General features: G+C 38.8%; 1 protein-coding gene across 1 annotated transcript in view; it reads right to left on the reverse strand.

Moving 5' to 3' along the window:
- Positions 1 to 845: 845 nt before the first annotated feature.
- si:ch211-1i11.3 (mitogen-activated protein kinase kinase kinase 5) overlaps positions 846 to 27,239 on the reverse strand; it is an 83,410-nt gene continuing 57,016 nt past the window's right edge. The window contains exons 16-28 of the mRNA XM_034174090.1: positions 20,637 to 20,773; positions 20,458 to 20,563; positions 20,205 to 20,362; positions 18,567 to 18,762; positions 12,795 to 12,963; positions 12,148 to 12,313; positions 9,803 to 9,988; positions 9,559 to 9,664; positions 9,226 to 9,463; positions 6,708 to 6,820; positions 4,731 to 4,828; positions 4,562 to 4,638; positions 846 to 1,536 (exon numbers count right to left, since the gene is read on the reverse strand). Of these exons, the coding sequence (XP_034029981.1) occupies positions 1,440 to 1,536; positions 4,562 to 4,638; positions 4,731 to 4,828; positions 6,708 to 6,820; positions 9,226 to 9,463; positions 9,559 to 9,664; positions 9,803 to 9,988; positions 12,148 to 12,313; positions 12,795 to 12,963; positions 18,567 to 18,762; positions 20,205 to 20,362; positions 20,458 to 20,563; positions 20,637 to 20,773 (1,847 nt within the window). The 3' untranslated portion in view covers positions 846 to 1,439. The remainder of the gene's footprint in view (positions 1,537 to 4,561; positions 4,639 to 4,730; positions 4,829 to 6,707; positions 6,821 to 9,225; positions 9,464 to 9,558; positions 9,665 to 9,802; positions 9,989 to 12,147; positions 12,314 to 12,794; positions 12,964 to 18,566; positions 18,763 to 20,204; positions 20,363 to 20,457; positions 20,564 to 20,636; positions 20,774 to 27,239) is intronic.

Raw genomic sequence — 27,239 nt, forward strand, 5'->3', positions numbered from 1 at the left:
GTTCATCCTCATCATACTCAAAATGAAAACAGAACTGGAAAAAAAAAATATGAAAAATAACAGCAAATATCACTGCATGCTCTGACAATTCTGAATTTTGCTGTCAGTGGTTAGTATTCACACTTCAGACGGTCACCCCACTAAGTCTGGTCTGCTTGACATTTCTTCCTATAATCACAGAAAGGTTTTCCTTTCCACTGTTGTCATTGTGCTTGCTCACAGGCTGAGAAAGGCTTAAACTTTACTCTTGTGCAGTATCTTGGGGTGACTTATGTTATGATTTGAAGCTGCGTTGTGTATATCTCTGAAATTTAGGGGTGGAGAATGGGGTGACCGCATGAAGGCACAGGAGCCATGGGCTGCGAATACCTGATGGGACACGGAGACCAGCTGGATGGAGACGGAAGAGGTACAACCCCTGGCAAAAATTATGGAATCACCGGCCTCGGAGGATGTTCATTCAGTTGTTTAATTTTGTAGAAAAAAAGCAGATCACAGACATGACACAAAACTAAAGTAATTTCAAATGGCAACTTTCTGGCTTTAAGAAACACTATAAGAAATCAAGAAAAAAAGATTGTGGTAGTCAGTAACGGTTACTTTTTTAGACCAAGCAGAGGAAAAAAATATGGACTCACTCAATTCTGAGGAATAAATTATGGAATAACCCTGTAAATTTTCATCCCCAAAATTAACACCTGCATGCCTTTTCATGGTCATACCTTTAGGAAATCTGAATAAACAGTCCACCACTTGCCCACCTGCAAAATGTTATCACTCACAACTGCTGTTCTTGAAATTACTTTCACACTTTAGACATACAAACATCCATGCTCTGTCTTTTATTTGAGAACCATTTCTTCTTCTTTATGAGTTGGTCTTGAGGTTTCCAGCCCTGGCCTTAGTTCTGAAATGTCAAAGTCTTGGTCTGGATTTGAGAGTTTGAGCCTCGACTACAACACAGTCATTTTTTTTTGTTAATCGAATGGTTACCTGCGGAGTCAGTTGACCACATTTCACCTGGCTGTGGCTGATAAGATGGTTACTTTGGAGAGGTGGAGAAAGGACCGGTTGTCTTCCTGAGTGGTTGCCATCTAGGAGCCACACAAGATTGTGTGGTGGATGTGATGATGTGCAGCACCTGATCTGACCTTTCTTGTGAGCACATTATTTTAAGGATGCACAAGTTTTATTTTAAAAGAAGACATCCTTATTATCTGACTTGTCAAACCCCTGAGTAATCGTAAAATAAAAACTAGTTTTATGGAGCCAACCACACAAAAACTAGCAGACCTGTAGCTTGTATCTGTAACAAAATATACATTCGTTTTTCAACAAGGTTGCTAAATATGTTTCCATAAAAATGTTCACCAGTGCCTGGCTGCAGGACCAGCCTGTCCATAAACGCCTGATGTCCAACATGTTTGCATGTCCATACATTAGAGTGGAGTGTCCTCATTGTCTTCAGTGTGGGTGCTGAGCTGGGCCTTCCTGTGAGCGCGGATGGCTGCCCAGATTCGACACAACATTCCACCTCTGCGAAATAGCCACAGACAAAAAATTTTAACATAGTCCAGGGCTGTGGTCACATTTTGGCCATGAAAGTTACACATGAATTGCTTTCAAGGGACAAATTTGAATCCCAACCCAGGCACAAGCTGTGCTGATACTGCTGCCCTGCGAGACAGTGCTGGTAGACTGGACACACACACACACACACACACACACACACACACACACACACACACACACACACACACACCAAGAAAGTATGTATTTACAGCACTTAAATTTTTCCATATTTTGTTACAGCTTTATTCCAAAACAGGTGAAATTATTTTTTTTCACCTCAAAATTCTACTCACAGCACCCCATAATGACGTGAAAAGTTTTTTTTTGTTAGATTTTTACAAATTTATTAAGAATAAAAAAAAACAAAGAAATTCAGCCACACTTGGTGGATAAAGTCAGTGGAACTCCCTCTCGCAACATAGCTAAGATGAAGCAACATTGGTCATGTCAAGGTCATAGGTCTAAGGTTAAGGTCAAATCAGGGGTCATTATCTTAATCACATTATGACCAAATCTCAGTAAGTACTATAGAGATACTGAAAGACAATTTTCTGCATAGATATCTGCTGACAAATGTATCAGACCTCTGACATGATTGAAGTCATGTCAGAGTTATGTGATACAATCAAGTGAAATCAAAATATTAGTTATATGGCTGTGATTCTGGGTGAGACTTTTCTTGCAGCATCATCTAGAAACGGAGACAAAAGGCTGCACAGGCAGGCAGCTGTTTCTGCTCACAGTAAGCTTTCCATTGAGCATATTGTACTTTTATGATTTTACAAAATCCTGGAAAATTGAGATTTGGAGTTCATTTTTTATAAGCATGGTAGGGCAGCCCTATGATGGTCTTGTGCCCTGTCCAGGGTGTACCCTGACTCATGCCGAATGACCGCTGGGATAAGCTCCAGCCTCCCAGTGACCCTCAATTGGAACAAGCGGGTAGAGAAAATGGATGGATGGTGGGGCAGCAGTTAGAACTCTTGTCTCACAGCTCAAACACATCCATACCCATTGTCCTTGTTGATCTGTATTTGCACCAGGAAAATAATGTGGTGTAACACTTGTGCCAAAACTAGATATGGATCTCGACTTGAGCACAAGGTAGCAGCCAAACGAAGGCAAGCTAGTTGAGTTTTAAGCATCGACTGGATGGAAAACATGGCAAACCATGCTTAGAGGCACTGTACACAATGGGAGCAGCCAGCATTTAAATTAGCCTTGCTACCTAATACACTCATCTGCAACCGCTTACTCCAATTAAAGGTCACAGGGTGCTACCTAATGCTGCATTTACACATAGGCAGGACGTGCTACAAATGTCATATTTGCATCATTCTTGGCACATTCCTGACAAATATGACTTAACGCATCTGAATAGGTTTCTTAATAGTGTGTGTTGGTGTGTGATATTCGTGATTTTTGTGGAGCATGTTTTTGGCTGTCAAAAAAAATCTTCCACGAATGTCACGTGCGGCCCTCATTTTGCCTCATGTCATTGAGGTCGCAGCTGAACGTCTTGATCCATCTTGATTAGTGGTGATCCTTAATAGAGTGTGACAGTGTTTTTCTCAGATATGCGCACAATTAAATCCTGCTGCACCACATTCAGTTGCAGTATGCTGAAGAAGGACAGTGATGCCAAGTTGGCTAAAAGTCTCGTTCCAATGCACATCAGCGTGCTCTTGCAGGTGTTCCACCTGCTGCTGTACTTGATGTTTGAGAAAATGAGCGCAATGACAACCACACATCTGACTCTCTCTGTCTCCTCCTCTTCTCTGTGCCACTCTATGGCACAGAGCCCAATTAAGCATGCGATCACAAAGTTCTTTTGCTGTGGATTTTGAGGAGCAAACTGGAGCGATCTGAATTGTTCAGCAGCTGATGGATGAATATGGGTGTGTGTGTGTGTGTGTGTGTGTGTGTGTGTGGAGACAATTCGCCTCATTCACAACGTGACAGAACGTAACAATGCGTTGTTATGCGCAATACTGCGGAACATTATTCTTGACAGTGCGTAATGGTTCCTGATAATTTGCCACCAACACATGCCACGCGTTATGATTAATGGGTCATGGTCACGTGGGCAACAAGGTCAATGTCAAGGTCAAAGTAAAGGTCAAAAGGTCATCATATTTCAACTTTCTCCTACATCAAATCCAAGGCCAGAATTGGATGCCTTGGACAATTTCCAGTCTAGCGACACCATTTTTTTGTTGATAGCCCCACTGGTTGGTGAAATATGGGGGCTCAAATATCAGGCGCTACCCCGATTTTGGGTGAGTTTTGCCAAATTGGGTGGGTCATAACTTGAGAACCGTTGGTCCGATTGGGCTAATATTTGGAAATTCGTCTTTGCCAGCCTAATCTACCCTAGAAACCAAATTTTAGCCAAATCCGAGATGGTAGGGTGAAACATCTTATTTATTTTGGGTGATTTGACATGGAACAACCCGGTAACAGGTTGCAGCAGTTCCTGAGGACACCTGACGCCTCTGCCTCAAATCATCACATATGTGATCAGCGGCCAAGAATGTATACTTCGTGGCATTCGTGACTTTTTGTCGTTATGTGTAAACGTGGCATAATACAATTTTATTAAATTCTGACCTGCAAACATAAATATTTCTAAAAGCAGAGTGAGTTTGCAGTTTCCTGTAAAATGAAACTAGATGCTTAGGCAGGATTGGTATGCTGATACTGTATGTGTTCATCTGCTAAAAAGCTATACCCATAATAGAAAACCTACTCAATAATTTACCATAACTTTGCAATTGCAATGCAGTTATGGCATTTAATATTTTACAAAAGGTAAAAAACTGGATCCAAACTGACTCAGACCACCACACTATAACTAGGACATGAGCGCTAACACAAACAATAATGGATAAGCTAATAAACTGCATCTTTCTCCACTCAGAGCTCTGAGGATAAGGTAGGTCACCCCGCGTGGATAGACTGTATGACATGATGCATGGTGGCAGCTCACCTTAGTCCACAGTACATCAAGTCATCCCTGCAAGCCATGTGGAGGAGACAGTTCAAGGTGAACCGATGACAGAGTAGCTAGAAAATAGGACACGACAGACATGAATCAATAATGAATAGATGAATGCTGCCAACCAATCTCTGGGGTGAAAACAAAAACCTCTCTTTACCTTATCAACAGTGTCTTGATCTACAGGTACGGCTTTGAGCCAGCCCACCAACGTCTTTGCCTCAGGATCAGAGCTCCTCTGCGAATTCATGTCACCATCTACAATATATAGAGATGACAAAGGGTTTCAGCACGTTATATATACTGCAGGCCTATATCATTGGATTAATGTCACAACAACTTAACAGTTATCGTGTTTCCACAGCCAGAATTGATCACTCAAGTATCTACACAAGACGTTGGCAACTGAGACAAAACGGACTGCTAGAACTCTGAACCCAAGAGAAACGTGCAGAATTTAAATTCTAAAAATAGAGACCCATTCCAAAAGTAACATGAGGTGTTACTTTCTGAAATAGACCAAAACAGAGTTAAAACGCGGTGGATCAGAACAGAATAAGAATGATGGAGAGCACGCACACAGTGATGCTTCATGTGCCACTTATTAATTAGTGGCAGGTGTTCAAAAGCAGCAACAGACTGTGTGATGCAACGACGGATCCTTGGCTTGACGTTTGTGATATTGTTAAACATATAAAATATTTGCCCAAAATGGGCAAACTGAAATATAACTATATTTGCAAGAACATATTCCACCAGTGAACCACATCTGATATCCATTTATTACCATTTCATTATGAGGTTGTGATTAGAAAATGCTCCAAAGACTATGCAGGGATGTGAGTGGCTCTTGGAAAAAAAAGAAAATCTTTAATGGTGTTGGGACTGCAGCACCTACTAGGGGGGTTGTGAGGCCTCCCCCAGAAAATTTGAAATATTTCATTCAATTTGATGTAATGTGGTGCTATTAATAATCTAAATGAGAGACAGTTCTCAGTTTCATTTTATTCATAAAAAGCATATTTTCCCATATTAGCGATGACAGAACTATAATATACAGTCCAATGCAAATATGTGGTTTTATCAAATAGTAATAACAGTATTCTCCTCTGTGTCACAGACTGTTACTGTTCTCTCTCTACATTTATCTAAACATTTGACTTCAGCAATTTGTGCTTTTATAACAACTGACAGTGTCTGAACATGAACAAAAATAAAATGTGACACATGTAAAGCTGCACCTCCTGTTCCTTTTAGTTCTCGGGAACACTGATTTTGGTTTAAATTGGATTTTGATTCACTTATATAAATAATTTTCCAGCTAGTGCTGATGTCAGCACTTCTGCGATACCAACGATTCATATATCGTGCAAAAAGACAAATGTTTTTCACATCAATATTTGACTTCTGCGAGTGTATTAAATGTTTATCATATTTTTCGCCACGCAAATATTTCACGCCCATGTAACAGAAGAAACCATAAAATGGAGATTTAGCAGGCTAGAGTTTGCATGGAGACAGTTTGAAGAAAATTCACTCCTAAGACAGATTATGATTTGTGCAAAATAACTAACCTTTTTGATTAATTTTGATTTGTGCAACTGACAAAGAATTCCATCAAAGATAAGATTTACCAGGGAGTGTTAGTGTTTCTGTAAAAATAATGATTAAAATTTTTTTGTCCTTTTGCTCGAACCAGGCCCATTTTAATTTTTTCCTGATGAACTTTAAATCATCTCCCTGTAGAAGGACATTTCCATCCAATTGTTTTGTAGTTTCAACGCAACACAGAGTTTATGGTAACATCATTTGCTGCTCCGTGGATGAGCGGTGGCACGTTACATTTATCCTTCAGGCTCGGCTCAGGACGTGAAACCCTGAGACTTAATATCCACTGTGATGAAGATCATGAAATCAAACCATAGACGAAATCCAATGCAGGCCAGGAAAAAAAAACAACAACAACAACCCAGAAACATTCTCCATGGATGTAAATACCCAGTTTTCTGAGAATTCCAGGAAAACTCCCATCACTGTTACAGAGAGGGTGCTGGACCCTGCTACAGGGGCCATTCCTGTTCTAAGTGGTGAAGACAGCCGTACGAATAACCTTCAGAATCCAGTCTAAAAAGGTTACCTGCAGCCACTTCTACATTCCACATGGCATCAATCTGGTTCTGTTTCCTCTGGAGACACTTTCTCAGCAACTCCTGGTACTCGCTTTCCTTCTGACTCAGCTGAATCAGCAACCTGGAACAACGCAAAATGTCTTCATCAGTAAAAGGGATGACAAGGCCAAATGGGCACAGTAACATGCCAACATTTTGGGCACCCTTTGGCATTTGCAAATTTTAAATATTTAGGACATCCATTTAAAAAAGAACAACAATTCTGGGTTCTCTATATTCAGCTTTCTAAAACTGTCCTTCATTCTTCAGAGTGAAGACAAAACTCTAAATATGATAAAAATGAAATGCTAAAGCCAAATATCTCGTTTCAATTTTGGAAACAGTTTTTTTAACAAATCAGAGGATAGAAACATGAACATTTCCAAATCACTGAATGTTTTTGGCTTCATTTATACCAATAATCACACAATATTGTCTGTCTGGAGTAGGTCATTCTCAAAACGTGGCCATGAAAGATGGAGAATAGTGAGGGAAGCCACCAAGACTCTACTCAGACAACTGCATTACAGATCTCTCTAGGTATGATTGGAGAAACTCTGCATAGTGCAACTTTTTTCTGCTGTGTAATCTCTTACAGTAAAAGGATTCTGAGACAGGTATAATGATAAATAATTGTCTAGTTATTCAGTTAAGTGGAAAGTTTCATGCTGGTTCTTACGGTGTTTTTTTTTTTTAAATGTTTCTCAAAGCTTGTTAAAGTTCTGTGTATAATGAGTGTGACATCAAAATTAAGACAAAACATGCAGCACAATTAAGTGATTATTACAAATGGTTTGCTTTGAACATATTTGTGGGTGCTATTGTAAACACTATTACCACGCGTTGCATTTATTGTTTGTTGTCTGTCCACATCAATTTCTGTTTCAGAAATGCTTATTTTCCTGCTCTTCCTCTCAGTTGCCATAATAAATACATGTTTTGGGCTTCGTACATATGTTTGAATATTCAAGATTGTTGCATTGACCATTTGTGCTTGAATGTGGGCATGTGGAGTGCAGGATATGAGGAGGATCCAACTGCTCATAATTCAAAGTAGTATTTGACATATGAAAAATTATTTTTCAGCCATTTTTGCCTTTTGTTCGCACATATACTTTCAGTATAAACTCTAAGCAATGTTTTAATCAATGAAACCCCAGGTTGAAAGTGAACCTGGGACTCTCTCACTGTGAGACTAAACTACCATGCTGGTACAAATGAGCTATCATTTTACTCATTATTCTTATTTCCTAAAAAGCTTTGAAAACAACCCATATTTTACCAAACACAGACTCCCAACATTTATGCCAGACATTTCTTGATGAAGCGATCTACCTGGTACAAGCCTTAGGGCTGCTTCCACACTTTGCATGTGGAAGCAGCCTGAGTGGTCTCACGATTTTTTTCTTACAAACAAACAAACAAACAGCAGGATGTCACTGAAAACATGTCACGTCAGACAAGTAATCTGCACCCTGATTACTGTTATGATGACAACCTGTAGCACTAACTAAAAATGTGGAAGCCAAAAGGAGCTACATAGTAAATTCATCCTTTTTCTACATTTCTGTACATTCAGTTTGGATTACGTGGGTGTGTACGGGGTTTTTTTTCCCCATTGCTGTGCGCCTGACAGCACATTCATGAAAACACCTCGTGTGGAACATTTTAATATATAAATAGGTACATTAAGTTCATTGCAGACTCACCACAGTTTTGTCCTTTTTTCCATGAATTTTATAATCCAGAGTTTGACTCACAGAGTTCAGGTTATAGGAGGACAAAGTGAGAACAGGACAACAGTCAAGTGAATTTTTTTCAGTCCCTGCAATGTTTTTTTTAAAGACCCAGTTTTATTTTTAACGGCTCAGTTGTTTTCCAGTCATAAAAATTCCAATAGAAGGTGTCCAGTGATGTAATTTTTCTACAGACTTAGCCGCCGTCCGTCAATGAGAGAAAAGCACACGCACACACGCATAAAATAAATACAAACTGGTGAGAAAAATGAACCATTTAATATTTAGCTTGTCTCTCTCATCCTCTCTCTCAGTGCACAGGCAGAGTGAGGAAATATGACGGCTAACCGCTCAAAATCCAGCATATATGTTTAAAAAAAAACAAAAAAAAAAACACGCAGCAGATCTCTGTGGAAATGTGCCGCCATGTGAGACAACAACACACACGAGGGTCACTGAAGAGATGACACAGAAAGGTGTTTTCACATCACCTCTGCTGATCGGGTGCATTTTAAAGCCTCATGTTAGACTCACAACTGCTGCCGCCCTGTGGAAAGGTGTCCTGACTGACTCCATTACATGTCCTAATTGCAGGGGAACGTGTTCAATTCTAAACATCCCTTTTCTAAAGCCTTGAATATGAAGACAACAGTGGACATGACAATAGTGCGAAGTAGTAACTTCATTAAAACATGTTTTGAGACAAATGTACTCTTTAATTTTTGTTTCTCAATAGTAAAACTGCCGTTACCTTCTGGTCTCCAGTCGTAGCTCTCTGAGCTGCTCACTGAGGGGACAGTTTGCAATGAGACTGATGTCTGCAGGGGAACTGGGTCTGGCTGAAGACGGGATTTCATTTACTGTTACTGTCTGAGTTTCATTTAGTCCCACCATCTGCTCAGCTGCAGAAGCGACAGGAGTGTCTGGGTCAGCAGACTGATCCTCTGGACCGCTGTCATCAAACGAGGACTGAAGCTGCAGTTTAAGTTCTGGAAATCAGACACAGGTGGAGGGAGAAGAATGAAAGACAAACAATCAACACTAAACAGCACAAACCACATCCTGCGGATGAAACGTGAGGTACCTGGGAGCAGCACGGTGATGGCGTCCTGTACCGCCCGTCTGAGCAGGTTATCCAGAGCAAACATCCAATGAGGCTTCACCTGCCGCTGCCGCAGCACCTTCTTTACCTTCATAACAACAAAATATGCTATAAATGATGAAAGAGCCGTCTAACAGGAGGATCATTCATAAAAAAAATAAATAAATCATACTGATGGCAGAGTTATCAACATTTATTTAAAAACTAAATAAATTAAAAGACTTACTGCATCTTGGAAGCTGAACAGCACAGCCTGCAGGTAGCTCGGAGGTACTGCAGCTGCCAGCAGCTTGGCTCTGAGCTTCAGCAGGCTGACGGTCAGCTGCTTCTTGTCAGGGGTGCGGATGTTCTCTCGAAGGCAGGTAACCAGCTCAGTGATGTGATCGGCAGTGAGCGACATTTCACCGCCAAGCTTTTAAAGAGAAACGAGTACTGGTAAAAATAAAGATGTTTTTTAAACTGTACTCTATGAGGAAGCGGTAGCGCTCGACTGTGTACAGGTCCATATGGAATATCGGTATTTATTTTCTGCATGATATGAATTTTTCATGCCAATAGGACAAACGTTACGCGGTCTGGCACTGTTTGAGGTGGGAAACTCACTGCTACACCACTAAAAGGCAAAGGCACGCTTGGACGAGTTCTTCAGCAGCAGTCATGGTGGACAGGTTGGATAAAGACATTTTAGGAAATGGAGGAGACCATGATGCCGAAGAAATTGTGCCAACCAGAGGAGCCATTTCTTCTGTTTGGAGGTTCATCAGTTTTAATAAAGTTTGACATGGACCAAATGACTGCTCATTTTGAAATGAGCTAAAGTTGTTGCCTGAGGATTTGGTCTACCACCTAAACCGAAAAGAATGTAATACTAAGAATAAAACATTAAAAGGAATAACACACAGGGGTGGTGGCCAAGTGGTTAATGCACTTGGTTTCAGTGCAGAAGGTTCCCGGTTCAAATCCCACCCCTGCCACATTTCTCCATGTAATGTGGAATTGCGTCAGGAAGGGCATTCGGCGTAAAACTTGTGCCGATTCAACATGCAGATCCACCTTGGATTTGCTGTGGCGACCCCGAGTGCAAACAAGGGAGCAGCCGAACGGTCTCACTATTAAAAGGAATAACACACAACACCAAGTAACACTGGTGAAATGGTAAAACCCTTTTTGGAGTGTTTCCACATGCAAAGCTAACAGGTGAACAAAATTACTACCGCTACGTACAGTCAAGAAAAAAAAAAGACCACTTCAGTGCAACAATCAAAACACTGCATCTCAGGTATGTGTTCCAGGGTCAAAAATACTGTCGCTAAACAGCAACCCCCACATTTTACCAGCAGCACTGAGGCGAGCAAGAAGCAAACCAGTGTGATGACAATAAAACCCGTCACCCCACAAACATTTAGTCAAAATCCATCCACAACTTTCTGAGTTAGTGTGGACAAAGACAGACGGGTTCAGAAAACATCCACCCTGGTCAGTTAGAGCTAAAAATTGCAGAATGCAGCAACGTACAGATTCACAGGTGGAAAGTGCAAAAGACTAGGGAAAGAAAATATTGAGGAGAAAAAACCTGTTGTACCGTTTTGGGCATGTGCAGTAGAACCTGACCGATATGTATTTTTTGGGGGTATAGTCAACATTTTTTTGTCCCCTCTCTATTCAGCCAAATTTCCAGCCCCATTCTTTACCATGCTTGACATCCATGATTTAGTTCTACATGTGCCTATGAGAAATCCACGCAACTTCATCTGATTTTCCAAGAGTGTGACCATGAAGGCTTAAAGAGAAATTGATGGCGGGTTACAGATTTCACTGGTCCAGCTGTTGTAAGAACGTAAGATTTTGACACAGCTAGCAGTGCTAAGTGTTAGCAACATCTATGATTACCGGCTTATGTCATGTGGAACTTTGAAATATCAAAGTATCCAAAGTCCTGTGAAGCCAGAAGCAGTGCTGGACATCAGTTCAGGAGAAGTGAAATCAGCAGGATGCGGTTCTCTTGCACGGTATGCATTTATTATTTGCTACTTAGTATTTTCCAGTCTGGTTTACACTTATTTGATGCATTTTTAAAGCAAGCTGCAGCAGTTAAGGTGTAACCGAAGTGCAGCCGACTGTAAATCTCTTTTAAAAAAAGGTAAATAATAATAGTGCGCCCCCTACGTTGGCTTGGAGGTGATTATTTGAGTGAGCAGGCAGCTGACGTCACACTGCTTTTCTTTACTCAAACTGTCCTTCCAAGCATCCCTCCTGCAGATCAGTGGAAGCCCCCATATGATCTATAATAACGCCGCTATCAAATGTAGGTCATAGCGTCTGACTGCTTCAATGTGTTCCCTTCAGGGGTCGAAAGTCTAAATTGTTTCCAGACAGTGCAAATTTTTTAATCATATTTCAATATCACATTATGAATCCCTAATTTAAATTATAAGGAATAAAATTATAGTGGTGCTGAAGAAAATTCTTTTTCATTATGACAAATCTTAAAAAAAAAAACTCAAAGGCTGAACAGCTTTTAGATAAACATCCAACTTTAACAAGATTCTATTTGTCATTAAATCTGTGTACCTGAGGCACAGACTCCTGCACAGTAGAGACCACACTACTTATGTAGTCTACGAGTACTTGGTACAGTGTGGCTCTTCTCTCACTGTCCTTCCTCAGCAGGAACAGGCCGAGGTTCTCCTCTGTGGCAGCTGGACTGGTCATGTCCCCTGAAGAATCATCTGGAATCCTGGACACCAAAAACAATGAGCTATAAGTTATTATTTATGTATTTAATTATGTGTTCACCACCTACAAAAGGCTAGGTTAACTACATAAAAAAGAAAAAAAGGGTGAGCCTGTGATTGTCAATTTTGGATTCATATTTTTCTCCTGTGTCCACAGGCTCAGGTTTCATGATTTCTATATGATGCCTTCAAGCTGTTCACCAGCTCCTTATTTGTGATCCTGAGACTGTGCAGGACCTTGGAGACACTTTTTAAAAAAAAATCCTCGGAGTTAATTTGGGCTTCTTTCCTGAATTATACAAAATGTGCGGTCAAAAATGGTTGTATTTTTGTTTGTTTATTTTACTGTGAATCGTTTTGAGAGGACTCTGAAGGACGAACCTTAAAACTGTTTTTTACATTATAATATCCATCTGCAATTTACTGTAAAAATAAAATATCAATATTAAATCAATAAATAAAGTGATTATAAATTTAACTCACGGCAGGAAGCTGATGCTGTTGGATGGGCTCTCTGAGATATCATTGTCTGTGTTCGTGGCCAGAAGCCTCCTGAGGTCCAGGGAAGCGGATAAGTCAATCATGTCTGTGTACATATCAGTGTCCTCCACGAGGATGGAGATGGGGGCAGACAGGCTGCGTTGATAGTCACCTGCAGAAGGTCTGTGGTTAGCTGTGCCACAGATCAACATGTACAGAGGACTTGCACAGAGTGTTACAGGTTAAAGGAGGTGGACTACATTACATCATGTTGAGGCTCAAATCACGCAAACTGAATGTCTCATTCCTTTAAAAACAAACAAACAAAGCCAAAGGATAAAGAATATTCAGCACCTTCAGGTATCAGGCAAGATTACAGTTCCAGGTACGGCTGAGACATGACGGTGTTAATGGCCATGTTAGTGCATTAATTTTTGCTTAAATACACACATAGACAAAACTGTTGGTACCCCTATATTTTATGCACATATTTTAAATATATGGTCAGAAATAAATGCAAACAAAGCAATTTTGTTTCAAAGTATTTTTAAAAATATCCAAACTAATTTGGCAACAGGGACAAAACAGTTTGCCAATCTGACACACCCCAACTCACTTCACTGACAAATTGTGTCTGTACCATTGCACCGAGGAAAAACTTTACACACCGAAGAGAAATGTTGGTTTCTCAGAAAGCAAACCATTGCAAATGTGGTACATGCTGGTTGTAGTGTCTGAAAATCCAGACATTGTTCAGAAGAACAGCACACTTGCACAAAGAAGTACAGAAAATGACAGACTGCTCAGCTAAAATGATGTCAAAGACAACCAAAACCAGAAAGACGTGGAAGAAAAACAGAAAACCGCCATTCAAATGGGGAGGAGATGGTCTAGTGATTAAGAGTTGGGCTTGAGACCAGAGGATCCTCGGTTCAAATCCCAGCCAGACCGGAAAATCACTAAGGGCCCTTGGGCAAGGGCCTTAATCCCCTAGATGCTCCCGGTGTGCAACGAGCGTCTTGTATGGCAGCAGCCTGACATCGGGGTGAATGTGAGGTATTTTTGTAAAGCGCCTTGAGCGTCGGTTGCAGGTGGAAAAGCGCTATATAAATGCAGTCCATTTACCATGTCTATCACACTATCAGTCCTTGTCTATGTACATCTTGTTCCAGTAGGAGTGTCACAATACATGTATTTGTATACAACTGTACAGTATGCATTTGATGGTTCGGTGCACAGAACTGCATTAAGAATGCATGGTATAACTGCACAGTAAAATTCTAGACACATGCTTATTTGTTTCCATAAGTCACTGACATTTAATTTCATTACACAGACTGTCACTCTGGTTTCATGATCTGTGCAGGAGGTGGGGCCACACCCCTCAGTCTGCTGTCTGTTTCTGAGATGAAAAGAGGAAAAAGCGAACCAGCCAGTTGCAGTGTTGTATAGTAACGAAGTAAAAATACTTCACTACTGTACTTAAGTACATTTTGTGAGACTTTGTACTTTACTTGAGTTTTTTAAATTCAGCTTACTTTCACTTCACTACATTTCCGACCTTAATTGCATACTTCTACTCCGACACATTTTCTATGTGCCATGCCGTTACTCGTTACAAAAAAAACACACACAAACAAACACACACACAAACAAACAAACACAAACACACACGAAAAAAGTCGTGTTTTCACCCAGAGACACCACTGATTACTAGAGACTGCAACAAAGTCAGGCTGATTTGTCATGAGGCATGTCCGGTAGGCTTTTTTTTTTTTTTTTTTTTTTGCAGTTGCGCACTTGGGGGGGTGTTTGTCAGGAAAATGATCATTTCTCTGCATTGATTACAGACCTGCAGCGGGTCTGTAATCAACTTTTCTGCAGCGCGGCTTTGCTTTGAACCTTGAACCAATCGAAGCAGTGATTCGTAAATCGAAGCACTGCTTCGATCTACGCTTTGAGGGTTCATTGTCGCTTTATCCTAATTTTTTCCCGCTAAAACCCTGAAGAGCATATGTCTGTGAGTAGTATTTAATATTTTTATGTTAAACCGATCTGTTATGGTCTTCTGAAACAGTTGATAGATGTATTTTATAACTTAAAAATGGGACCAATACTAAAGCGTTAACATGTCTATGGTGTTTTCAATGTTAAAGTTAGCATTAAGCTGTTTGCATCAGCACGTTTGTGTTGATTTGTTTTCTGTATAGTTAATGGCTCTGCGTTCGTTGTCATAAAAGAGTCAAATTGTAATTTTTTTAATTTATTTTTATTCATATATTATAGCAACAACAATAATAGTCTACATAATACACAATAATAGTCAATAATAATAGACTAATAATGTTACAATACAATTTTAGAGAAAGAGACAAAAAGAACCTAATGAAACAAAACACAGAAAAGATAAAACCATATAACAATATACATATAGAAATAAATAACTGTTTCCTGTGAACACCTAGTGAGTAGCCTACTCTCGTTTAGGTTTTGAAACCTTGTTTCTGAAGTGTTTTTGTGTCATGTGCATAATTTTCAGTATTTTGACTAATACTACCAGTCATTTACAAGCCTAGATAAACTTTAATATAAAAAAAAAACCAGTCCGTTTTTGATTATTAACATTTACTTGTACTTTTACTTTCAATACTTGAGTACATTTAGTTGTATATTACTCGTCATACTTAAGTACAATAAATACTAGATACTTTAAGACTTTTACTTGAGTAGCATTTCAATCGGCTTGAACTTCTACCAAAGTAATTTTTTAATGGGTATCTGTACTTTTACTTAAGTGTGATTTATCAGTACTTTATACAACACTGGCCAATTGAAGAGAGCAAGCGGATTATTTCAATTAGAAACTGTGGAAGCAGAAATGGAATTGGGTAGTTTACCTTTTTCTTCTGAAATATGAACCTAAAAGTGCAAGTCTACTGATCCTGCATTTGCACTGAATGGCTCTCCCTGGATAAGATCAGTGCACATTTGAGTTTACATAGAAAATGCCACCAACTTACACTAAGTGGATGTTTTATATGAATTAGTGTGAAATTTCATGGATAAGATAGCCACCAAATAATGACACTGCGTACAATGATTTAAAATCTGCACAGAGAGGGTTTTATGAGATGCCATAATTGGCGAAAAAAAAACAACAAAAAAAACAAACAAAAAAAAACTAAAAATGGACAAAATATTGAAGGGAGTGTGGGTCACACAACATATAAACAAATAAAAAATATAACACATAACATGCTGCACAGTAAATTAATCCCAATGTGAATGACAAGAGATGTAATCCAATTCATAAATGTTTAAAGGACATGTCAAACATTTTTTTCACGTCCCAGATAGCAAGATAACATAAAAGTACTCATGATTGTCTCTCCACATAGATGTGCTAATAATTAGTAATCGCTGATGTATTTTATTCCTCTCACTCTGAGCGCTGGCAGGTGCATTTCCAGAAAACGTCTCACTCGTCAATTCTCAGCATGTGACGCACATTTTAGAATGAGCAGAAACATCACAATGACTGATAGAGGGTAAACAAACCTGCTCTGTCTGAAAATGAAGCTTCTGAGGTGCTGTTCGAAAGTGATGGCTCGGATTTACAGGCACGAGATGACACACTTCACCTCAAAACTCTTAGTTTTGAGGTGAAGTTTAGAGTGTTGGATTTTGGAACCTAAAGTGTGATGACGTGCTGTTTGTGTGGATGTGGTTTACTGAAGCTGTGTACGTGGATGCGAGGAGATCTGACACAGTTTTTAACAGACTGCCTTGGCACAGAGATGGATTTGTTACACTGGAAAAAGTCAGAATACATTTCCAGGAGTTAATGGACTCCATGTGCCCCAATCATGACAGAAATAAAGGCAGCCAATGACTGAGCATGCGTGTGGGGGTGCTGATTGTGTGGAGTTTACATTTGGAAAGAAATCTACCTCTGGGTGAGTGCTGCATGTTCAGGATTTTACCCCTTTTGTGTTTTCATTTTTTTTTTTCTTTTACTTTGAATGTGAATTTGGGGCTGGAATGTGTGTGTGTGTGTGTAGCTGATGAGAGGCTCCTGCTGCTGTGAACATGAATGTTTTTTCCCTGACAGCAGATTTTTTTTATTTTACTAATAACAACCCTCATAATTAATCATGCTCAAAGCTGATCCTCCAGCAGAGATTATTACTGACAGGCTGCATTTATGGCTGATGGCTGCAGGTGCACTGAATCTTCTCAGGCCTGCTGCTTTTACTGTTACTGCATCAAAATAAACAGTTTTCACTTAAAAAGGAGTCATCATAACACGGCATCACACTTAAGTGAACTTTGGAATTAATCTGTGTCTCAGTTCTGAAAGAAAAAGAAAACTCTGATAAAATACAGCTGGGAAGATAGACTATGCAATAAAGTAACGGTTGATGCATATAAATGAAAAAAAGGAGCCCTTACAACTGAAATATCCACCTCCGAAAGTCAGAATTCATCCATCATCGACGATTTCATAAATGCCGCCATTGACACAATTTGAACCAATCAGTAAAAATCCCCCGGATCGCTTGTGAAATGCTGTGACATAGCATAGGCACAGAAAAGCTACACATGGCGAACACACGCTAATGTAAATAGCTAATTTCTGGACTCTAAGCCGTAACTTTTTTCACACGCTTTGAGTACTGCGGCTTAAACAAAGATATGGCTAATTTATAGATTTTTACAGGCTTTCTCATAAGTGGAAATACGTCAATTGATGCTGTCCATTAATTGGCTGAAAGCTGCGGTCATCATGCAGCGTAAATTCACACATACAATAAATATAAAGTCTTACCTGTTAGTTTTAGTGGATTCATCAACACATCTTGCAGAAAATGACGTCTGAAAACAATTAAATCCTTGTCGTGGATGAAGAAAAGTCCCTCTGGCACTTTGCACGACAGTTGCGCCTCCCATTAGATCAGCCAGCAGAGCCTCCACCCCCTGCCCCCCCTTCTAGCCATACAAAAACGCTCTTAACTTTAACATGTGAACAGTGATCACACATGCCTACAACTTTTCATATGGGCTCTCAATATCATAATCTACCAACCCAATCATAAATTATTAGTGGGTTTTCTTTTCCTTTAACATTAGTAGCTACAATCCATCGAAGCGCACGCTGGGATGCTTCTAGTAGCTACGTCACTTATCGGAAACACCCGAGTACTCACGAGTACTTTGTTTTCGGAAGTCTCCGTAACTGTTTGCACTTTCAAACCAATCACGAAAGTGCACAACATAATCCTGGTGGGTCATCAGATGGTCACTAACAGCCTAAAACTAAATTGTTATGATTTCGGTGCAACATGTCCTATAATGAAAAAGAAAGTTTACATTTACACTTTGTCTCACGGTGCTGAAATGGCTGACGGCAGCTCTCTGCTGATTCTAGCTCTTGTCCCAAACTCATACCTAACCCTAACTTGTACTGAACCGTGACATCTAAACAAAAATATGTACCGAATCATGACTTCTGTGTACTGTGACACCCCTAATATATATACACAAAGACACAGTAATTGTAACTCATGTTTCACACACTTAAAGCTCTTCCGACTTGTATATATGTATGTGTGAACCACCTACAGTGTTCATTGTGCAATAACAACAATAGACAGTCATATTTGGAATTATGCAACATAGCAGTTCCTACCAAAAAAGAACAACATGAGCGAAGTGGAAACAAGACTTGTAAACATAAGAGGAAAGGATGCAAATGAATTTCCAGTGAAGCCTCACCAGGAGATTCTTTAGATTCTGAATCCTCTACTGCCTTCATCCGCTTTCTGGTGGACGACAGGAGGAAAGGGTCCCTCAGCAGCTCTGAGGCGGTGGCTCTGTTGTCTGGATCTGGCTCAAAACAGCGCATGATGAAGCCCTTTGCCTCGTCAGACATGCACACCGGGACGTTCGGGTGGATCTTGAACATGCCCACCTTAATGAGATCATTTAAACGTATTATAATGTATGCATGTATGTATGTAATGATTGTATTGTTACTCTGTGCTTGAGGTTGGTCTGCTCGAGAATGATTTACAAAACTCTTCTTCTGCATTCCAAAGGCGAAGTGAAGAATAAATCTTGTCATTGTACTATGATTCCATAAGGGTGCAATGCTCGCAATAGTCAATGTAATATTTTCCATAGTTTGAGCATACATAAACTTCACAGTTTAGTGTCAATGTCAGTTGTTTGACTATAGTCCAAGTCTGGGTGTCCATGACAACTGCCACAGAAAATTTCAGGCCGCTAAGTCCATTATTTGCTGAGATATTCTACCTTGAACATGGAAATGACGGCCATAATTTTTGCCTAAAAAACAGCAGACCCCATGCACACTAAATTGGCCATATCTCAGAAACTACTTGGCCTACAGACCTCAAACTTCAGATTCGTTGTTCTGAATAGTCTGGGAGTATTTGATTAAAATTTGAAGAACATCTGAGACAAAGTGCGTGAGGCCCTTGTTGAATTGTCATGGAATGACCCTAAATAATTTATAGCTGCATTGTTACTTAAATAATGTCCAGTTGAGGTTCAGATACATTAAGCTTTGAAATTGTTGATGTAATCTGATCTTCTTCTGACATTACAATTTAGGAATAGAGACGCTTTTTTCACATTTTTGATTTATATCAATCATCTCACACTTTAGTCTTTAAAATTAGACTTTTTTTGGGACTCCTAGCCTAAATTTCCATGTTAGGTCCCATAGAAGCCTCATACCAAAAATGGTGCTTTTGTCCACCACGTAAATTATTTTGCTAAGCCACCCCACTAACTAGACTGGCAGCCTGAACACATCAGTATTCATGGGTAACCTAAGATATGTATCTCCTGACTTGGCCGGTGACACCTGCAGGCCCAGATCATCTTTTCCAGAGCACTGGAAGATGACAGCATGGAAGCTAATCAGAGCACTAAACAAGATGTAGCTTCCAAGTCAGACAACAATGATAATGCAATTTCTGAAGTACCTTCAAGTGGTGACTCAGAACGTAAATGTTAACATCCATTGCTGTTGAGAATTTTATTCTTTGTTTTCATAGATTGAAGAGTATTAATTTTGTGTATTAACGTGTTGAAATTAGTTACAAGTATTACTGACATTTACAGTTAAATTAAATGTTGTGGGTGTAGGTATCATGCTGCGTGTTGCGTGTGTGTGTGTGTGTGTGTGTGGGGGGGGGGGGTCCTATCTGTGTTGTACTTAATCAATTCAAATTTGTTTTAGTGGTGCCGGCAAAGTATGACATTCTACAAATCATGAATGTTTATGAGTTCAATGGTATGAACATTTCATGAGATGAAAGATGGAATGTTTCAGCTTTCACCAAATTAAATATTCATTCTACTGAAAGAATGTAAAAATTTTACCTTGAACATGGCTGCCTGAGGACTTCCCAGTTCATGGAAGGGTGTTTTGCCTGTTGCCATTTCTATTATGGTGCAGCCAAAGGACCAGATATCAGCTGGCTTCCCATAGCCCCGAGGCCCTTGGTCTATAATTTCTGGAGCCATGTACTGCAGCGTTCCTTTAAAAAGATCATACCAGTGCATTTGAAATGGTCACAACAAAAGCTAAATGGGAATGTTAACCGTAAATATTTTAAAATATTCTGCATCTTACCAGCAAATGTCTCGGTACAAGGGTTGATCCCTGCTAATCTTTTGGAGGTGCCAAAGTCAGATATCTTCAGAACTCCACTGTAGGTATTGATGAGCACATTGTCACCCTGCAGCAACACATTTGACTCATGTTAAGATAAAGTTGAAATCACTGTCAAACACTGAAAATAGCAAACTTACCTTAATGTCTCTATGGACAATCTGATGGTCATGAAGGTATTTGAGCCCCTCAAGAATCTGCTTGGTGTAGAAGATGATAGTGGCTTCATTGTCTTTCAGAGGACCCCACTTAGAGCGCAGCAGAGATGACAAACTTCCTACAATGAACAGGAAAATGTACCTCAGATGATGATACTTTTTTATCAACAATAAAGATGAGGAAAATATCACACACATTACACAAGAGAAAAGCGAGAAACTGGAATCTTATTATTAGTATTGCACTGGGAAAAAAATATTTTTCATTAAATCAATATTTTTTATCTAAAGTAAATTACAAGAAACATCTTTACCAAAAACAAAGGCTAAAAACTGCTCACTCAGCAAAAAGTGTTCTTTTTGTCAACTGTGTCATTAACCAAAGAGCATCTTTTCCCCTCAGTGAGCAGGATGTCACTGCAAACACCCACTTCCTCAGAACTGCCTTCCAGTAATGTTACACAATCACACAAACATAAATCTAAAAACATGAAGCAGATGCTGATCTCACTGATCGCTCAAAATGAAAAAAAAAACACACTCAACAGTTTGGGAAATATTCCTGCACTGCTACAAAATAAATTACAATTCTTCACAAATATGTTTTTAATTAAAAACTGTGAAAAAGAATTTATCTTGTGACCTAAATCAACAAGATTGCTGTGTAACAACAATGCTGCTGTGTGATGATAACAATGATCAGGCATTGACATTAAGCTTTTTAGTGTACTTGTCCATAGGACAAGTAACCCTGGCAGTTTACTTGTCCTATAGGAAAAGCTGGTTGGAGAACCCGTGAGTGAGATTCAAATGAAATATTTATCACATATACTTTGCTCTGACTTGTCACTTAATAAAAACCTGTCATACTTCTTTTGTTTGTAAGTACTTTAACTTTAATATTCCAATATAAGAATTGCAGTTGAAATAGAAAAGTCATTACATTTCAACATTTTCTGGAACTAAGAATCAGATTAAATATTTATCACATCAACTTTGCTGTGACATATCACTTCATGAAAAAGTTAATACTGTCACTCTCCTGTGTGGGTGGTAAAATTTTGCAATTTTATTTCAGAAGATGTAGCAACAGAAACAGTTCATCTGTGGTAATACAGGGAGGCACTTATAGCCTTAATCCAAATTAAAAAAAAAACATCACTAAAAGACACAAAACATAAATAATGCATGGCCTGTGGTCTTATAGATTTTCAAAATGTGGTGGTAATGGACACGTAATGATCCTGACATTTACTTTTGTCTTCCAATTCTGTAAATGCAGACTGTATGAAACCAACATACGAGTTTTCTTGGGAAATGTCAGAGGATGAATACATGAACATTTCCAACTCACTGAATATTTCTTAGACTTTATTTACATCAATCAATCAGAAATACAAACAGTGTGGCACTTTTGGTAAATCTGTGTCAGGTAGGCAGTTCTCAAAAACTAAATGTCCATGCTGGAAGAAGACAAGTGAGGGAAGCCACTTATCTGAGTTGAGCTGTGTGGCTCCTCTCAGCCTGCGTCTGTGCTGGAAGCCATGTAGTAAACAGGAGCTTCCAGCAGGGGGCAGGATGCACAAAGACAGAAGTACTGACTCATTGTTTGGGTCTGTTTTCGCTTTTGATGCTTCCAAAAGCGATTGTGGTGTTGAAACTCAAAATCAGCTTGTTAGTAGTTGCAAGTGTACCGGAGACAATATTTGAATTTATCTGTATCGGTTATCTGTAACTTCCGATACATTTTTGGGTGGTTTATCATTTTAGCTTTATCGAAGATAACTTTTCAGTTATGTGATTATCTGTTATCGATATTAATTTTTTGGTTATCTGTGCCCACCGTTTGTAGTTATTTACAAACATAAAAATCTTCCTGGATTCTATATCTCACGGCCCACCTGTCCACCATCTTGCATAACACATGAGATGCAATTTTTTGAGTTATCTGAAGGAAGGATAAACAATAAATTGACATCAGGGACAATATTCACAACCATCATCATTCCATCATTTGGGCAATATTTCAGGAACAATTACAATCACAGCAAAATCTGGTGCAATTCCACTGCCATAGAACTGGCCAATAGGAGCCCTCATAACTTACAGAAATCTATCGCTTCTCAAGGCGGTTAACCTTTACTATGAAAAGGACTTATTGTAGAAAAGTGCAAAAAAAAAGTCTCAGGGTGATCTTTGATCCCACACTGTCCTCAACTTACACAGTAAAAGACAGTTACAAAGAAAGTTTTCTTTTATTTGCATAATATCGGAAAGATGTGCCCTATTCTGGGTATACTGGATGCGGAAACACAGATTCATACCTTTCTTTCATCTAGAACTGATCATCTTATTTTCTGGTCTGCCACACATCAACCTTGAAGGTCTTCAAAAGGTTCAAAATGCTGCAGCCAGAGTTCTAATCTGGAGAACAACAACTGAACACATTGCCCTGGTTTTGGCCTCCCTTCATTGGCTTCCTTTTCACATGAAGTCAGATTTTAAGTTTCCATCATCAACATTCAAAATCCAACATGAACGAGCATCGTCTTATGTGACAGAACTAATTCAACCTTATGTACCAGCCCGTGCTCTGTGTTGTCAGGAGGCAGGATTACTGTGTGTTCCAAAGAAGTCAGCAGGTCACAGGGCTTTATCGTATTGTGTGCGTTTTCTGTGGAATAGTCTCCCACTGACATTAAACAGTACGATTCTGTGACATTATTTAAACCCAGGCTAAAGACATCTTTTCTCTCTCTTTTATACCATGGACAGTGAGAATTCCATGTCTAACTGGCGTGCATAATTTTCGTGTATACGCACATGTATTTCAGCGAGTTAAGTCACTGTAATATCACTCCGCTCTGGTCGTCACCACAGCAATGCGCAAATCAGTTGGCGCAGATCAGCTGTGTTTTGACAGGTGAATGACAGAGATGCGATAAAACATGGATTTCCAAGTGAATTTTAATATTTTGGGGGAAAATAAAATGTTTGAGGAATGGGAAGAGGAGGAGAGCAAACGAGAACAGCAAAAGCAACGGCATAAAGATTTAACATCGGACGAACTGGACAAGATTGAAGACGGGAAAGAAGAGAACGGTTGCCAAGGATGAAAATATGTTGAGACTGGCATAAAATAGTCCCAAATACTTAGGCATTTTTATCAAGTTCTGTTAACTGTAATAAATATTTGTGTGTTAGCTCACTGTGTGGGACCATGGTATAAGTGGATTAAACAACTCGAAGTCGTGCATTATATAGTTTGAATGCACTCCGCGTCGTGCATTCAAACTGTATAATGCACGACTTCGAGTTGTTTAATCCTTACATAATTAACATAGACTTGGTTGTGTTGAATTATTGCTAAATGCACTTACTTCAATCATTTCCATTAGTGGTGGAGAAAGACTCATCACAACCAAACTCTATGGGAATGTTGAGGAATTCTATTGTTGGAGAACATATGAGCATTTTGTCTTTTAATTCTCTGTTGTGACAGGTTTTTACTTTATGTTTGTTTTACAAAAATGACAAACATATTTTTACCAATTATAGACCAATTTCTTTACTTCCACAGTTTTCAAAAATCTTAGAAAAATTGTTTGACTCTCGTTTGGAAAAATTCATAGAAAAATATCAGTTAATAAATGAAGGTCAATATGGCTTTAGAAAGAAAAGAACTACCTCAATGGCTATTACTGAGACAATAGAAGAAATCACTAATGCACTGGACAGAAAAAGATATGCTGCTGGAATATTCATTGATCTTAAAAAAGCCTTTGATACAATTAACCATTCAACCTTAATCAATAAATTAGAGAATTATGGTATCAGAGGAGTCGCAGGAAACTGGATAAAAAGTTATCTTACAGATAGGGTCCAATATGTGAAAATGGGAAACTACAAATCCGAGTATCTTGGTGTTGCTTGTGGTGTCCCCCAGGGGGCAGTGTTGGGTCCCAAATTGTTTAATATGTACATTAATGACATTTTTAATGCATCCAGATCACTGAAGCTAATATTATTTGCTGATGATACAAATATATTCTATAGTAGTGACAATTCTAATGAACTTATAAATACTGTAAATGACGAAATAAGTAAAATAAAAAAATGGATGGACAGTAACAAATTATCACTAAATTTAAATAAAACAAAAGCAATGATATTTGGTAATTATAAGATTAAATCTAATTTACAAATATGCATAGACAGTGTCCAAATCGAAAATTTAGCTGAAAACAAATTTTTAGGAGTAATAATAGACAGTAAATTAACATGGAAAGCCCACATCAGACACATAAAAACGAAAATTTCAAAAAGCCTCTCTATTATGAATATGGTAAAGCAATTTCTCAGTCATAACACACTCCGTACATTATTTTGCTCCTTAGTTCTCCCATACTTAACATATTGTGTTGAAGTGTGGGGTAACAATTATCAATGTTCAATACAACCATTATTTATATTACAAAAACGAGCAATAAGGATCATACATAAAACTGGATTTTTAGAACATAGCAATAATCTTTTTATGCAATCAAAATTACTTAAATTTCATGACCTTGTAAAATATTATACATTACAGATTCTATTCAAGGTATTTAATAAGTCACTGCCAAGTAACATCCAAAAGTTCTTTTCAGTCAAAGAGTGTACTCACAATCTTAGAGGTTTTGCTAAATTCACACTATTTAAAGTTAGAACCACCTGGAAAATTTTTTGTGTGTCTGTATGTGGAGCAAAGTTATGGAATGGTTTGGATTTCAAACTCAAGCAATGCCAAAATATTCATGAATTCAAGTCACATTATAAACAGAGGGTCTGGGATCGGTACAGAATGATTGAGACTCAACAATAAAAGCCATTTTACATTCATGGCTCATGGCTCTGTATCACAATTGTTGGTTTGGGCATTATATGTTTGTTCCCTTCATATGTTTGGTTCTTTACCGTAATTGGTATTGTTGATCTCTTACCATTGTTGGTATGTGCATTGTTGCTTGTTTATCATATTGGTATTGTTTTCTTGTCGCTGCTGGTATCTATTGTGGGAAATTACAAGTATTTAAACGTATTATTTTCTTAATTTTTTAATTTATTAAAATCTAATTGACGGGAAGCAGCTATGTACTTTATGTTAAATTTGAATAAAGGGGTGTGATTAAATAAGTTTTCTTCTTCCCACTCCTTTTTGAGCGGAAATAATGACCTGAGTTAATAGTAAATTTAATTTATTGTTTAATTTAATGTTAAATTGTTTTTCTGTTTTCTGTTTTTCTGCATTTCTTATCCCCTGCTCAAATAAAATAGATGATGATGATGATAAGCTGCTGATGAAGATGCACACCATCATCGAAAAAGGGAGCCCTGGATTATGGCATTCCTACACTGTGCATTCTTTGCTCACATTGGAGCTTCACAGATCCCACGTCCATCCATGTAATCATCCGAGATCCCTCTAGAATTGAGCCACGTGAAGTCTCCAGGCTAACTGTAGAAATCCAGAGTGTGCCAAGAAAGTAAGGAAACAGCATGCAGACCAAAAAAGGGAAATGTTTCCTATAATGACTGATCTGGCATCAACAGAGAACGGGATAGTGACATCAGCAACACAATGCATTGTGCGCATTTTCTTCACACAAGCTATACATTAGCTCTGGCAGTGCGAGAGGTAACAGTCGCCATATTGTTACAAAGATATGTTTTTTGAAATGCCACAACCGTTCACACTATCGTAATGGAAAAGGCAGTAGCTTTTTCAGCTTTGCTGCTGGGACTCGGCACCAAACAGCTCAAGTCGCGGAGCTAACAAAGAAGAGTAAAACATAGAAATTATATCAAAAGAAATATTAAAATAAGTCGCTTTGTTGCGGTTAAAGTAGTTACAACAATGACATGTTTGCGTGTGAAGGTGAAAGACACAGAGCGAGTGGTGACCTACATTTATGTTAAGATTGGTTTTCTGGTTGCTGCATTTCACAATCTGCAGACCCTGCACCCAACCACTGGTGAACTGAATGTGGGCATACAGTGACTATTACGCCAAAACTGCTCACATGTATAGGAGCCGACACCACAAAAGATGTCGAAAACGTCAGCGGGGAACATTAGAATTGGCAGCTCACAAAATCAGCAGACCACTCTATTCATACAGAAAGTAAGACCCTTTGGCTGCTCCTTTGTTTTCACTCAGCGTCGCAACAGCAGATCCAAGGTGGATTTGCACGTTGATTTGGCACAATTTTTATGCCAGATGCCCCTTCTGACACAACTCCACATTACATGGAGAAACGTGGCAGTAGTGGGGTTTGAACTCGAAATGTTTCTTTGCAAACCTGTTGAGATTCTTTCTGTACTGTAACTTGCTGTGGATTATCTTGCCCAACATTTTATTTTGTTTTTGAATTTTTCATCCTCAGCCGCATCCACGGATGTTCCTACTGTATAGTTTTTCACATTTTTAATTACTATTTAGTGCTAACCACATAGAAATACAGTATACAGTACACACAAACATAGAACAAATGAACTAATAACATGTACATAAAATGCAAACACACACCTAGTCACCATTTTTTT

The sequence above is a fragment of the Thalassophryne amazonica genome, chromosome 7, assembly GCF_902500255.1.
Source record: "Thalassophryne amazonica chromosome 7, fThaAma1.1, whole genome shotgun sequence".
Classification (NCBI taxonomy): domain Eukaryota; kingdom Metazoa; phylum Chordata; class Actinopteri; order Batrachoidiformes; family Batrachoididae; genus Thalassophryne; species Thalassophryne amazonica.